The sequence below is a fragment of the Pan paniscus genome, chromosome 4 (genome assembly GCF_029289425.2).
Source record: "Pan paniscus chromosome 4, NHGRI_mPanPan1-v2.0_pri, whole genome shotgun sequence".
NCBI classification, from domain to species: Eukaryota; Metazoa; Chordata; class Mammalia; order Primates; family Hominidae; genus Pan; species Pan paniscus.
Window position 1 is genome coordinate 92,258,111 of NC_073253.2, and position 15,303 is coordinate 92,273,413.

Genomic DNA, 15,303 nt, shown 5'->3' on the forward strand with positions numbered 1-15,303 from the left:
ATTATCTATTTTTTGTTTCATTGGTTGATTTTTTTGTTTGTTTTTTCTTGTTTGTTTGTTTTTTTTTTTTGAGTTGGAGTCTTGCTTTGTTGCCCAGGCTGGAGTGCAGTGACAATATCATAGCCCACTGCAGCCTCAAATCCCTGGGTTCAAGCAATCCTCCTGCCTCAGCCTGCCAAGAAGTTAGGACCACAGGCATGTATCACCATGCTTGGCTTAATTTTTGTATTTTTTGTAGAGACAGGGCCTCACTATGTTGCCCAGGCTGGTCTCAAACCCCTGGCCTCAAGTGATCCTCCTGCTTTGGCTTCCCAAAGTGTTGGGATCACAGGCATGAGCCACCGCACCTGGCTCCTCTTTACTCTTTTTTTTTTTTTTTTTGAGACGGAGTCTTGCTCTGTTGCCCAGGTGAGAGTGCAGTGGCGCGATCTCAGCTCACTGCAAGCTCCGCCTCCCGGGTTCACGTCATTCTCCTGCCTCAGCCTCCTGAGTAGCTGGGACTACAGGTGCCTGCCACCATGCCCGGCTAATTTTTTATATTTTTAGTAGAGACGGGGTTTCACCATGGTCTCGATCTCCTGACCTCATGATCCGCCCACCTCGGCCTCCCAAAGTGCTGGGATTACAAGCGTGAGCCACTGTGCCCACCCTCCTCTTTACTCTTTACCTGAGTTTATTCTGAGCTTGTTAAGCTCTTTTTGAGAGTTTAACTCCATAGACTAGCTCATATTTTACTGCTTTAGCCTTCTAGGCCCTTACCTGGCATTCTCTGCTTTTGCCGCACAAAAATTCTATCAGCAACTCAAACATGCCATACTGCCTCTTTAGGTCTTTGCATATGCTATTTTCTCTCCTTAAGGAACACCCTTGCCTCCTCACTCCCTCGGCCTACTCCTGTTTATTCTTCAGATCTTAGCTCAGCCATTGCTTGCTCCAGGAAACCTTTCCTTCCCTGAAGACAGTTTAGATGCCCTACTTAGGTTTTTTAATAACATTCTCTACTTCTCCACTCATAATATACTGTAAGTACTGTTCACTCATATCTATCCTCATATTAGGTATTTCCCCCATTGACAGTAGTGATCATGGCTATATGAATCACTGTAAATCACTTTTAGCACTTAGTAGGCACACAAAAACTTAATGAATTAGTAAATTTTAGTCCATAATGAAGTGACTTCAGTCTCACTATAAAAATTTCTAGGAAAAGAACATGCAAAGCCTGATAAAATGATGTTTTCTTTTTCTCTTCCTCTTCTTAGTAAAGAGGAATATACAAAATTCACTAGAATATAATTGATTTAATCTAGAGCTGGAACTGGGCCAATACATGATGAAAGTAGTGTCTGTTACTTCCTCTTCTCAACTGTGTTATTTCCCTTGCTGCTGCTGCTGCTGCTGCTGCTATTTTAATTCCTGCCATTTCAGGTTTAGAGAGTCCACATGAAAACTTCTGTCCTTACGTTTGACCCTGAGGACAGCTGAGCCTTCTTGGTTCCTAATGCTCCAATGAGAATTACTCTTAATTTAACTGCATTTTTATTTTTTCTATTCTCAAAAGAAAGGTAGCAGAGAGGGTGACTTCAGGCTTCTTTTATGCTGTAATACTTTAGTATAGTGTATTATTTTGATGCTTGATGGTTGGTTAAATCTTTAATATATTTTCTTTCTTTTTTTAAATATATTTTCATATGTTCTAATTCAAGGGTTGTTGGGTTAGTTCATTAGTTCAGTTGTATATAGGAGTTATGTTTGGTCAATGTATTTGTCTCCTTTTCTCACATACATGAATTTTGAACAATTAGTATTTATTGTGCACAAGAAATGCTGATGGGGCCATTTTTCCAGTCTACATATTGAGGAATTATATTTTTTAAAGTTTCCCTCTTCCCTTTCTTCCTCCCTCTCTCTCTCTCTTTCTTATCCGCATTTTACTCAGACCTAAGATCTTTAACTATAGGAGATTTTCGTATTAAATCTAATGCAAAACATTCATGTTTCCAAATGGATATCACTATCAGAAATACTGCTGTGAAAGTTAAAGATATGTCATTGGAAGAAAAGGTAATTAGGATGAAAGAAGGAAGGGCATATAGTAATTAAAATGTTTATCATGTGCCATTCTCTGCTCTTGCCTTTTTTTCCCCTAATAAAGGAGAAAGAAAGGGGTATTAGAGAAGGGAATGCTTTTGAACAGGAGTGATAAAGTTCAATAGCATGTATGATGCTAGCCCTCTGGAGCAAACTGTACAGGAAATTTTGTAACTTTGTAGTAAAAACATGTTTTTTAGTTTCAGAACTTTAGTTTTTTTGTAAAACAGTAGTTGATTTTCGTAGCTCATTGACAAATGGTTTTTAAAAATCACTGTTAGATTACTTCATCTGGGCTTCTGCCATTTAATATTGCAGTTGCTCACTCTTTTTTGCTACTCAATAGACTGAAAATTGAAGTGTTAATCTGTTAATGACTATAGTAAATTAAAAACATATGAGGGTAGCTTCATCCACGTTTGAGCTGTAGGATGTAGTTACTTCCCTTGTGTGCAAAACTATTATTTTTCAATACCTGTGGTTTTAAGGTCCACCATTCTGGATCATTCAGAAGAACTGAAAGAGACTAATGATGTTGATTCTTTAAATGATAACTCTGTCTGTCTTTGTGCTGTTGGCTGTACTGCTTTATGTTGTGTCATCTCGATGACAGTAATAATTTCAAGTATATTCCCAGCTGTGTCCCTCCTCTTTACCATCTGGACTTGGCTAGGTTTACAAAATGGCAAGCTGCTTATCAACCAAGGTATTCCGTATGTATTTCAATGTTTTCTGCATCCATCTAGTGGAACAATTGTCATAGCCATCATTTCTTGTCTCCTTTTATGGGCAAGGGAGACTTGGGTCTCTGTAGCCCTTCTTTCTGGGGTTCTTTGTTTCTTTTCTTTACGTTTGTTTTTATTAGAGACAGGGTCCTGCTCTGTCACCCAGGCTAAGGTACAGTGGCACGATCATAGCTCACTGCAGCCTTGACCTAGTGATAGTTGACCTCAAGTGATACTCCTACCTCAGCCTCCTGAGTAGCTGGGACTACAGACATGTGTCACCATGCGGGCTAATTTTTATTTTTTGTAAAGATGATGTCTCACTATGTTGTGCAGGCTGCTCTCAAACTCCTGGGCTCAAGTGATCCTCCTGCCTTGGTCTCTCAGAGTGCTGGGATTACAGGTGTGAGCTGCCATGCCCAGCCCTAGGGTTCTTTCTTGATAAAAGCTCCATAGGATATAGTGTTTGGTGACCTGGAGAGTGTTGATATTTTTGGATTAGCTAATGATAAAGTTAATTTCCTTAGTCATAGGTTTGCTAAAAATGGCTTCAACTTGGAGCAGCCACTGCTGCCATCACAAGTATCCCTTAAAACTGCATTCTGCCCTTGAAAAAGGAATAAACCTTATTTAACTGATCTTTCCCATCTGTTGCTGTATCAGCAATATAACAGAAATAAGTACGGAATTTTTTTAGTAAGAAAGACTGCTTAGCTTATTATGTCCTGTTAAGACATGATCAGAATGTCTTTTTCATCTTAAACATCTTTTGCAGTATCGATATAATTGGAATAACAAAGATATTAAGGGCATCTGACACATTTGAATAATTCATGTTTTTGAAGTTGATAAATCCTAAGGTTTCAGGTACTAACGTATAATCTTTAGTACCTAAGCTAAGGCTTCAGGTACTAATATATAATCTTTAGTACCTAAGCTAAGGCTTCAGGTACTAATATATAATCTTTAGGTTGAAAACATATTTATAAAGCATTTTATATAAAAAAGCTTCACTACAGAATTGTAATGATAGTGAACATTTTAAAACAGCCTAAATTGTTCAAAATAGATTGGATAAACTTGAAATGAAATATTATGAAGATATTTGAACACTGCTTATGAAGACAATGGAAAAATGTGCGGGGGGATCTGATAGGTGAAAAAGGATAAAATAAATGCATATAGATCTGCTGTATAAAATATTAAAAACAAGTATAAGACAAAAACTTGGCAAGAAGTACATTCCAAAATGCTATCGTTGTCTGAGTTTAGATTATTCTTATCTCTACTCTTCTTTTTCTTACAATTAAAAATTTTTTAAAGTATTTGTTACTTTAAAAGGGGGTAAAAATTATATAATAAATATCTACAAACCTTTGTCTACACTTGATTTAAAACTATTTATTGTGACATAGTCATTATTTATTCATTCACTGACTAATTCAGCAGTATTTGTTGAGTACCTGCTAGGTCAGTGTTATAGGGGCTGAGGCGTTAGCAGTAAGCAAAATAGTAAGCTTATGTAGCTTATATTCTGTTAAATAATAGTAAACCTCAAGATGCTTAGAAGCATACCCCATTATAATTAAGTCTACATCCTTGTTGCCAACTTTAAAAGACATTTCTTCATTAGCAGTTTTAAGGATTTTAAAAATTCATACATATATTTTGTGGTCAGTTAACTCTCAGCGCTTCATTATTGGTACATTAGTTGACATAATTCCATGGAAATTTCTAACAGTTCTCTCAGCATTTATAGTAGAGACCCCAGAAGTGCCTATCCTTTCCTATTATTTTAACCCAATTATTTCTTATTTGTCCCTTATGCAATCTTAAGCCTTCCCTAATGTTTATTTTGCTAGCTTTGAATAATGTGACTTTTCTAAATGGCTTTGTTTGTTCTTCCTTTGCTAACATGACAAAAGACAGAGGCCAAAATGGGACACATTTTACACAGTTCTCTCACTGTCTTCCCCTGCTGCCTCATCCTACACCTTTACTTTCTCCCTCCCTCTTTCCTCTAGCCATAATGAACTTGGGAGCCAGTTCAGTGCATGGATAACATGTATACTTTCTCTCTGGGCCTTGAGCACTTGGGTTCCCTACTATATCTTCTTCACTTGGCCAACACCTAAATATTTTGAGGTCTCTTAGAAGAATGACAACTTAGATGTCATTTCTTCCAAGAAATCGCTCCTAACTTTCCCTAGGAGAGGGAAGCATTTTTTCTATGTGCATTCGTTGAATGCTGTCTTTTCTTTTTCTGTCAATAGCGCTTGTATGATATTGTACTTGCCTGTTTACTTTAGACTGTGAGATCTCTAAAAGCAGAGACATATCTACCTTGTTCACCATTTGATTTCCAGCGCCTAGCTTACAGCCAATATTGCACAGTAAGTAAATAATTGTTAAACGAATGTCTTGACCTTCACTAACGTGAAAATAACTGTACTTGGAGACAGGCATTTTTTTCTTACTAGAATGATTAAATATAAAAATAAACTAACTTAAAAACAAAGCACTCATAATTTTTTTTTCTTGTCCAATTGTCTTCTCTCTCAATCTCTCATTTTTTTGGTTTCCATTAGGTGTCATCAATCTTACAGAAGAAGTGCTGTGGGTCAAAGTGAATATAAACATGAATGGTTATTATATTGTACACTATGCAGATGATGATTGGGAAGCACTAATCCATCAGCTGAAAATAAATCCTTATGTTCTGAGTGACAAAGACCGAGCCAACCTTATCAACAACATCTTTGAACTTGCAGGGTAGAGTATACTTAGTTTGAGATTTTTTCTTTTTTTAAACAAATGTCATTGAGGTAAAGAACATATATGAAAAACAGTTTGAAAGAACTAGCATGTATTGGTTGGTACAATTCATTTTGGAGGATTGGGAAAGTATGTGTTCTTTGCCTCCGGGGACTTTATAAAACATTAGCTACGAACATACTGAACAGTTAAATGAAACAGGATTTAATAATAATTCAAGACTAGATATCAAAAACAAGATACATATTTTGTTGACTAAACTTGATACACGAGTTCAAGCTCTATTTTATTTTATAAGAGAATTATTTTCAAACAGCAGTTGGTTTAAGCATGAAGCTTAGTGCTTATGCATTGGTTTTGAGGGACATCTCTGATGGCTGGAGCCCTTATCTGTACTGCTTGCCTCCCCAACCACCTCATGCATTATAGAATCCCAAAGCCAAGGATGACAGTGACCTCATGTAAACATATTCTCTGAATAGAATATTACCAATTTAGATTGATGATAGGCTTAAAAACACTGACGTGTTCCTTCTCACCTCCCTGGACATTTCCATTTTGTCTCGTTTTTTATGAAGTGCCCTTCGTACGTCATCCTAGCCATTGCTGCTGTGATTCCTATAAAATGGTTAATTTTAAAAATGTACTCACTGTAAATTCACAATAGACCTTGTCATAACAAGTTTGAAAAACAAATTCCCATTAAACCAACAAATAAAATTTTTTAAAAAATCAGATACTCTCTATGCTATACTCTCTTTCCTGGCAAATATAACTAATTAATAAATAAAATTAGTACTATTCATCTTTTCTAACCCAAGATATTATACTTTTGCTGAGTTAGTAGCAATTTACAGGAGACTTAGGAATAAAAAAAAATGAGCTATTGTTTATCTTTCTCTTGAAATGCCTCTTTAATCTTGGGCCTCATGAAATTAATCAGAGATAATCATATTTAGCTTAACTTTACAAAATGCCACTGTAAGTTTAAATTTTTGGTCTCCAAGACTCACCATCTAACCCTAAGTTTCTCTTTTAGCATGCATAGACTTCTTCTGTGTGTCTCTGCATATTTACTTTTCCTGTTCTTTTATCCTTTAGCCTAGGCAAGGTACCTCTCAAGAGGGCCTTTGATTTGATTAATTATCTTGGAAATGAGAACCATACTGCACCCATCACGGAAGCCCTGTTTCAGACAGACCTCATCTATAACCTCCTTGAAAAACTGGGATACATGGATCTGGCCTCAAGACTGGTGGTAAGTCTGCCTTTTTGCCAGCTTCTTGCTGTTTATCTTTAATATTGTTATTCATGGTTCCATTTTCAGCCAGTAATAGGCTGAAAAAGCAACCAGTTAAATTCCATTTTCTTCACTTTCCTGCTTGTGAAATCTTTAAAATCAAGATGTTGCTTATGATGAAGAGCTGATAAAGGCTTAGTATGATATGGTCTTGTTTGAATATCAAAATACAGACATTTGACACCACTGTCAAAATGAGGTCACATGAGAATAATATTTCTCTATTCAGATCCTGTTTTATTTCTACATGATGAATGTTTGAAATAGGCCCTTTTGCAAAGTAGATCTCCCCGTTAATTTTCTAGTGGTCATTATAAAATGACAGTTATGTTTGTATTGAGAATATTCTGTTTAAGAGTTCTTACTGATAACTATCTAAAGGATAATGATGCTGGTGGATATGTTTCTTTGCAAAGCACTAAAGGAGTCTTAGTATTAGAGACCATTTTACCTTTCTTAATATCAACTGCCTGATCTTAACAGTTGTTATTTTGGATACTTTTAATATTAAACTGTTGAGAGACTTTAAAAGCTTGGAAGAGAGTGAAAAATTATTTGTTTTTATCTAATTCTCTGTATCAGCGCATTTTGACAACAGAGTTTGCTTTATAAACTAGTGAGATTTCCCAGGGACCCAGGCAAAAGACAGCTTTCAGGGAAAGGAAGGCAGTATTAGACCAAGAATTAGAATAAGTCTTTTGGGGTTTTGGTATTCTCATTGGTGAAAGGAAGGGGTTGGATTAAATCATTTTTTTAACATTTTTTTATTATACTTTAAGTTCTAGGATACATGTGCACAATGTGCAGGTTTGTTACATATGTACACAACCTTCTTTCTGCCTCTGTTACTGCCTTACCCTGCGTCTCCTATGAACAGTTCTCTCATCACCTGCATGATTCTCAGTGAGTGGAGGGAACGCAGGGCAGAGTGGTTGTATGGAGCTTGAAAAGCTTTTCTCCCCCAAAAGTTTCTGATCTGACCCCAAAGGAGTTACCCCATCCCTATCCATAAGCAAGATGCTTAAGTTAGATGATTTTCTGAGGTCTCTTCTAATGGTTAAGATTTTTATCATTTTCTATTTCATAAGGCTTTCAGCTAGCAGCCTTAATAAAAACCAGTGCCTGGAACATGACCTGGCCTGTAGTGACACTCAGTAAACGTTGAGTGAATAAATGATTGAAACACACCAGAAACAAGTGCATTTGAGTGCTTTTACACACTGTGCTTAGTGCTTAATGTAGATTACCTCATTTAATTATCACACAGTGCCAAGGTAGATATTTCTACCCCCATTAAATAAACGAGGAGACGGAATAGCTTCTTTAAAGTCACTTACCTACTAAGTGATAAAGCTGAAATTCAAACCCAGATAAATTTCACTCCAAAGACTTCTGTTTATGTTATATTGCTATTTGTAAAATCAATTTGTGTCCTAGCAACATCGTCTTTCCAGGATACCTTTAGAAAAATTAAAGCTTTCTTCTTGTCATATTCTTTTGAAAAGCTTGCAGACCATATATTTAAGGTTTCAAGTGACTGGCCCACATCTAGTTGTTCTCCTAAAAATGAAATTGTCAACTTAAGAGATTTTTTTTATATCTAAAATGCTAATAATGACTTTTTAAAACAATATTTATGTGCCTTTCCAAGAAGTATGCAAATAGCTTACTCATCTCTTTAGGGCAAACTGAGAATCCAATATTGACTTTCTAGTGTTATTGTAGTAAAGAGATTGGCCATTAGTTAACCAGTTCAGCTATTGTTGATAGACATTTGCGTTATTTGTAATTTGGAGCTATCATGAATAGCACTGCTATGATGTCTTCGATGAATGTCTTTATGCATTTCTATGGGATATATGTCTGGAAATGGGATTATTGAGTCATAACACATGCATAGTTAATACTGTACTATCAAATAGTTCTTCAAAGTTGTACCAATTTACACTTAGCAGTATATGAGAATTCTAGGTGCTCTAGATCTTTGCTGATGATTATCATTCACACTAAATCTTTTTTATTTTAGCCATGTGGATAGGTGCATAGTGGTACTGCAATTTTGACTTGAATTTACATTTTTCTACTGATGTGAAGATGATTTTCTTTTTGATATATGTATTGACCACTAGATGTTCTTTTGTGAAATGCCCATCTTTTGCTTATTTTTCTATTAAATTGTCTGCCTTTTTCTTGTTGATTTCTAAGAGTTCTGTATATATCCTAGATATGAATCTTTTGTTGGTCATGTATATTTACAAATATCTTCTCCCACTCCATCTTGCTTTTTTTTACTCTCTTAATGATTTTTTATTAATATGAGTTTTAAATGTTAATGTAATCTAGCTTATGAAATCTTTTCCTACCCCTAGATATTCTGTGTTCTCTTCTGAAAACTTTATTATTTTATCCTTTACATTTAGATCTGTGATCCATCTGGAATTGATTTTTGTGGATGGTGTGAGGTAGACACCAAGATTCATTCTTTTCAGTATGGATATCCAGTTATCCCCAGGACCAGTATATTTTATTGCATAGAATTATGTTTGAGGTAATTAGTATGATATCAACACCATTTGGGGTAGTATATTAATTTTCTAGGGCTATTAAAACAAGTTATTGCAAACTTGATGTCTTAAAATAACAGAAATTTATTCTCTCATAGTTCTGGAAGCCAGAAGGCCAAAATCAAGGTATTGGCAGAGTAAGGTTTGCTCCTTCTGAGGAAGAAACTGTTCCATTCCCCTCTCCTAACTTCAAGTGATTGCCAGTAATCCTTGGTATTCCTGGGCATGTAGGTGACTAACCGTGGCCTTTGTCTCTGTCAACACAGTGTTCTCCCTGTGTTTCTGTGCCCAAATTGCCCCATTCTTAGATTAAGGCCCACCATAATCCAGTATGACCTCATCTTAACTTGACTGTACCTGCAAAGACCCTATGAGGTCATATTCATAGGTCCCAGGCAGACACAAAATTTGAGGGGATAGTATTCAACCTAGTACAGGTAGCAATAAATAAGATTAGTGCATATCGCTCACTTTTTTTCACTATTAAAGGGCAATGTTAGTTCTGAATATACCCTGTGAGGAGGCAGAATATCTCCCGACTCTGAAGCTGCCCAGTTAAACTTCATAATGGCAGAAGTCAGTCTTCTCCTTGCCTCTCTGTTAACTCTGTTTATAGCTTAGTGCTCAAGAAGCACTTGATACTTACCTCTTCTTTGAACTGCATCTTCATCCCAGATGATTTCCAGCTTTCTGGGCAGATATGTGTTTATTAGGAACATACTTCAAGGAGGGATCTAGGGACTGATGAATAGAGAGGAAGGGCAGAAGACTTAGTATGTGTTTCCAAGATTGGACGCCCTTTTACTGCTGTGTGTCTTCACATGGTTAGCTAAAAGCCCAGTTAACTTTAGTTCACCAAGAGGGAGAACGTGTCACTTTAACATTCTTATTCTAATATTAGGGTGAAAATTCTGGTAGCATCAATACTCTCAAACTAGGAAATCTGACATTCTACAGTTAGGAATTGGGATAGGAGACATTTATGAATCCTTGGATATGACGTTCAAATGTATTACTGCCTAAGACTGATTTCTAATTAACTTCTATATCATTGGAACCAAAGCATTATGTACATTTATTGGTCATTTTGTTATGTAGGCTGCACATGACATATGCTGCATTTTGTGATGCTGTGGTGTTGTGATGGGTAGGGTCTGGAGGCACATTTCAATTGTGTTAAATTGTTCACATCTGATGTTAAACATCTGATCCTAGCCATATTCCTGTTTTATCACTTACAAATCTGTCATTCTTTTACATATGAGGCATTGGTGGGATAAACCTTTTGCAACAAAAACTGACATTTCACTTTTAAGGAACTCAGTTGACCCAGGAAAGAACTCCCTGGGCATATCAGTGTAAAATTAAAGCAGTAAATCAAAATGTAATATATAACATAAGTGCTAGCATCTTTCCCTGTTTTATTTTTAAAATAATTTTATATTGTTGTTGTTGCATTTTATTACAAATCCAGTGTTTGTAGCTTGTATAACCCATCAATTTATTTCCTCTCTCCACTTGCTATTTCACTTTGTAAAATCATAGAGTTGCATTCTATTGTTGAAAGAGCTTAAATTTCAAAAAAATTAATTTGGATCCTTAGAAAAACATTTCATTTTATTTCTAAAAGGGAAAGGTAATTTGAAGCACATGCTATGCTTCATTAATATTAATATTAAAAATAAACCTGGATTACTTATAAAAATGATATTTTGTAACAGGATTTTTCTAATAATATAATTATTCTTTCTTAAAATGTTTTACTTTATTATGTTATAATTTGAAATACATTTAAACAACTATTTTGAGAACTTGCCTTAATGATTTCATATGGAGACTAACTAGTAAAATTGCTTCCTGTAATTCGGTGGTGTAACTGCTCAGGAATTAGCCACAGCCATCTTCAAGTGTCAGATTTCCTTTGCTTCCAGGACTTCAAGTGCCATTCTTTCCATTGCTGCCTTTGTGTTTTAGTAAACTCTCAATGAGTATTGCCATTGTTCTTCACTGATTTTTTTTTTAAATAGGATTTCAAGCATGTGATTTTTTTTCTCACATTCTTCATTTGTTCCTATTTGACAGTTATGAGTAGGATTTGAATTTCTTTTGTTCTCCAGTCATTTGGAATGGTTTTCTATCATAATGCTATTGAGAAGGTAAGGCCAGTGAAGACACCACATAGCAATGCAGTTAGGTATGTCAAGTGGGATCCCCTGCATTGCTTGTCCATTCCTTGCATCGTCAGCATAGCAAGTATTTTTCTACTTCATGTCCTCCCAGTGACTCAAAAGCTTTACCACTTACACATTCCACAAGGTGTCTGTTCTGTGTTTCATTGCTTTTGAAACAAACACAAGCGAGTTGACATGTTGTACAAACCTTGAGTTCTTTTCCTTGCAGATTCTTTTTTTCTATTCTCATATTCAACTCCACAAGATGCTTATTCACAGTAAGTCATTGCTCGGATAATGGTCTTAATAGTTTAAAAATTTCCAAATAGGATTCATTTTAGGTATTGACAGTGGTACTCAGTGGTACTCACTGTCAATACCTAAAAGAAAGGAAGAAAGCAATGTTCTGTTAAGAACTTGAGCTAAACTTCTGAAGTTAAGGGTTTTTCTTGCAGTCATCTGTGGTACATGATTACTTGAGATGAGATGCCACGATGGTGGTGGAGGTAAAGAAGTACCAGCAGGAAGAAATCCTCCTGTGCTGATTCCTTCAGAGGGGGTATCTGTTGAATTTTTTTCATTTTGGTCCTTCTTATGTAGCCATGAAGGTTTTCTAAAGAATACCTAAAAACGGCCAGGTATGGTGGCTCACGCCCGTAATCCCAGCACTTTGGGAGGCCGAGGCAGGTGGATCACAAGGTCAGGAGATCGAGCCATCCTGACTAACATGGTGAAACCCTGTCTCTACTAAAAATACAAAAAAATTAGCCGGATGTGGTGGCGGGCGCTTGTAGTCCCAGCTACTCGGGAGGCTGAAGCAGGAGAATGGCGTGAACCTGGGAGGCAGAGCTTGCAGTGAGCTGAGATCGCACCACTGCATTCCAGCCTGGGCAACTGAGCAAGACTCCATCTCAAAAAAAAAAAAAAAAAAGAATACCTAAAAACATTTTTTATATCAGAATTTTTGTTCCTTCTAGTGGTATTCATAAAAGCATATTGCATATGATGCTTTTTAAAATATCATGTGCCCTCACCCCCCACCCGCCATGCACAACTTGCAGAATGGAAATACTTCGACATGGTATTAACAGCTTTGGTGTTTTTATTTTGGAGAGAGATGAAAAAGGCGTCTGTTAGTACCTTAATACCGCAAGTATACATTTAGCAATGACAGCCAATACCAATGGACTAGATTGGATGATATTAATGAATAACTATTAGTTTTCTTCAGTGTGATAAGGTATTATGGTTCTGTAAGAGAATGTTCTGATATCTGTGAGTTGCATGCCAAAGTATTTATAAATGAAATATCATATCTGTATATCACTTTTATATTGTTCAGCTAAAACAAGAAAAACAAATGTGTGCGTATATGTGTTATACACACTTGAAAATGAAGCAAGTGTCAGAGTGTTAAAAAACTGTTGAATCTAGATGAACAGTGTATGGGTGTTGTACTATCTTTTTTTGTAGGTTTGAAAGTTCTTTAAATAAAAACTTAGGAGAAAAAATAAGCTATAAACAACTATTCTTCCCTGCAGGTCTCATTTTCTTGCTAATTTGGTTAATTTGTTATAACATCAAACTAGTTGATAATGTTAAATATACCTTTAATATTGGATTGAGAAACATTTAAACATTAACTATCAATAAAGAAGTTTATTTTTCTTTCATTGCTTTATAGGTTTATAGATTGTAAAGTCACAAGGTCAGGAAGTCCTGACATCCTTCCAGCAGTGGTTATAAGTGATACTTTTTGGCAGGAAAATAACTTCTAGCTGAGTATATGCAGCATAAAGGTTCCCTACTGCACAGAAGTCATTAATTTTTTTCTGAGTTAACATCACTAAAAGTCCCTCTTAGCTATAGCAGCCTTATGCATAGCCTTATTATTGAATGGTTTCATCCCAGCCGTATGTGGGTTTCATATGTCAGTTGATATTTAATGAGTAATATCTATGCCTTTTTTTTTCCTCATTGGATAAATGTTGGGGAAAAGAGATCTAATTGTCCTGGGGGTTTTTTTGTTTTTTGTCTTTTTTTTTTTTTTTTTTTTTTTGAGGCAGAGTCTTGCTCTGTTGCCCAGACTGGCATGCAATGATGCTATCTCAGCTCACTGCAACCTCCACCTCCTGGGTTCAAGTGTTTCTCCTGCCTCAGCCTCCTGAGTAGCTGGGATTACAGGCACTACCATCATGCCTGCCTAATTTTTGTATTTTCTACAGATGTCGTTTCACCGTGTTGGCCAGGATGGTCTCAAACTCCTGACCTCAGGTGATCTGCCCGCCCCAGCTTCCCAACGTGCTGGGATTACAGGCACAAGACACTGCACCTGGCTGTAATTGTCCTGTTTTTTTTCTGATTGTCCTAATTATTATGAAGCCATTATAATCTATTTTGTCTCTCTAGACCAGGGTATTTAAATTACTTCAAAACCAAATTCAACAACAAACTTGGACTGATGAGGGCACTCCATCTATGCGAGAGCTTCGGTCAGCCCTGCTAGAGTTTGCTTGCACCCACAACCTGGGGAACTGCTCTACTACTGCCATGAAACTGTTTGATGACTGGATGGCATCCAATGGAACTCAAAGGTGAAGTATACCTCTACTCAGATGAATTATCTTCTTTTTCTTTATCTCACATCATATACAGAATCCAGGGTATTCTCATCCTGGATCATAAATGTTTTAAAACTGAATGTCAGTGTAGGTGAACTCTATGTATCTGCATTCTCAAACAAGACTTTTTTTTTTTTTTAATTATACTTTAAGTTTTAGGGTACCTGTGCACAATGTGCAGGTTAGTTACATACGTATACATGTGCCATGCTGGTGTGCTGCACCCATTAACTCGTCATTTAGCATTAGGTATATCTCCTAATGCTATCCCTCCCACCTCCCCTCACCCCACAACAGTCCCCAGAGTGTGATGTTCCCCTTCCTGTGTCCATGTGTTCTCATTGTTCAATTCCCACCTATGAGTGAGAACATGCGGTGTCAAACAAGACTTTTTAAAAAATTGTGGTAAAATACACATAACATAAAATTTACTGTCTTAACCATTTTTTACTGTACAGTTCAGTAGTGTTAAGTATATTCACATTATTGTGTACTTATTTTCAGAACTTTTACATCTTGCAAAACTGAAACTCTGTACCCATTGAATAATTCCTCACTCCCTCTCCCCACCAGCCCCTGGTAACCACTATTCTACTTCCTGTTTTTGTGAGGTTGACTACACTGTATATCTCATATAAGTAAAGTCATATAGAATTTACTTTTTTGTGACTGGCGCATTTCATTTACCATAATGTCTTCAAGGTTCTTCCATGTTGTAGCATGCATTAAAATTTCTTTCTTTCTTTCTTTTCTTTGTTTTGGAGATGGAGTCTTGCTCTGTCACCCAGGCTGGAGTGCAGTGGCGCGATCTCAGCTCATTGTAACCTCCACCTCTCGGGTTCCATTGATTCTCCTGCCCCAGTATCCGGAGTAGCTGAGATTACAGGCATCCGCCACCACACCTGGCTAATTTTTGTATATTTAGTAGAGACGGGGTTTCACCATGTTAGCCAGGCTGGTCTTGAACTCCTGACCTCAGAAAATCTGCCCGCCTAGGCCTCCCAAAGTGCTGGGATTATAGGCATGAGCCACCACACCTGGCTAAAATTTCTTTTT

The 15,303-nt window shown here is 36.6% G+C and overlaps 1 protein-coding gene across 2 annotated transcripts in view; it reads left to right on the forward strand.

Annotated features, from left to right (window-relative positions):
• The window catches only part of LNPEP (leucyl and cystinyl aminopeptidase), a 103,092-nt gene that overhangs the window by 73,859 nt on the left and 13,930 nt on the right, over positions 1-15,303 (forward strand). Inside the window, exons 12-14 of one of the 2 annotated variants that reach the window (XM_034960259.3) lie at positions 5,405-5,588; positions 6,693-6,849; positions 14,036-14,220. In XM_034960259.3, the coding sequence (XP_034816150.1) occupies positions 5,405-5,588; positions 6,693-6,849; positions 14,036-14,220 (526 nt within the window). The other variant, XM_055112495.2, reaches the window with a different exon arrangement.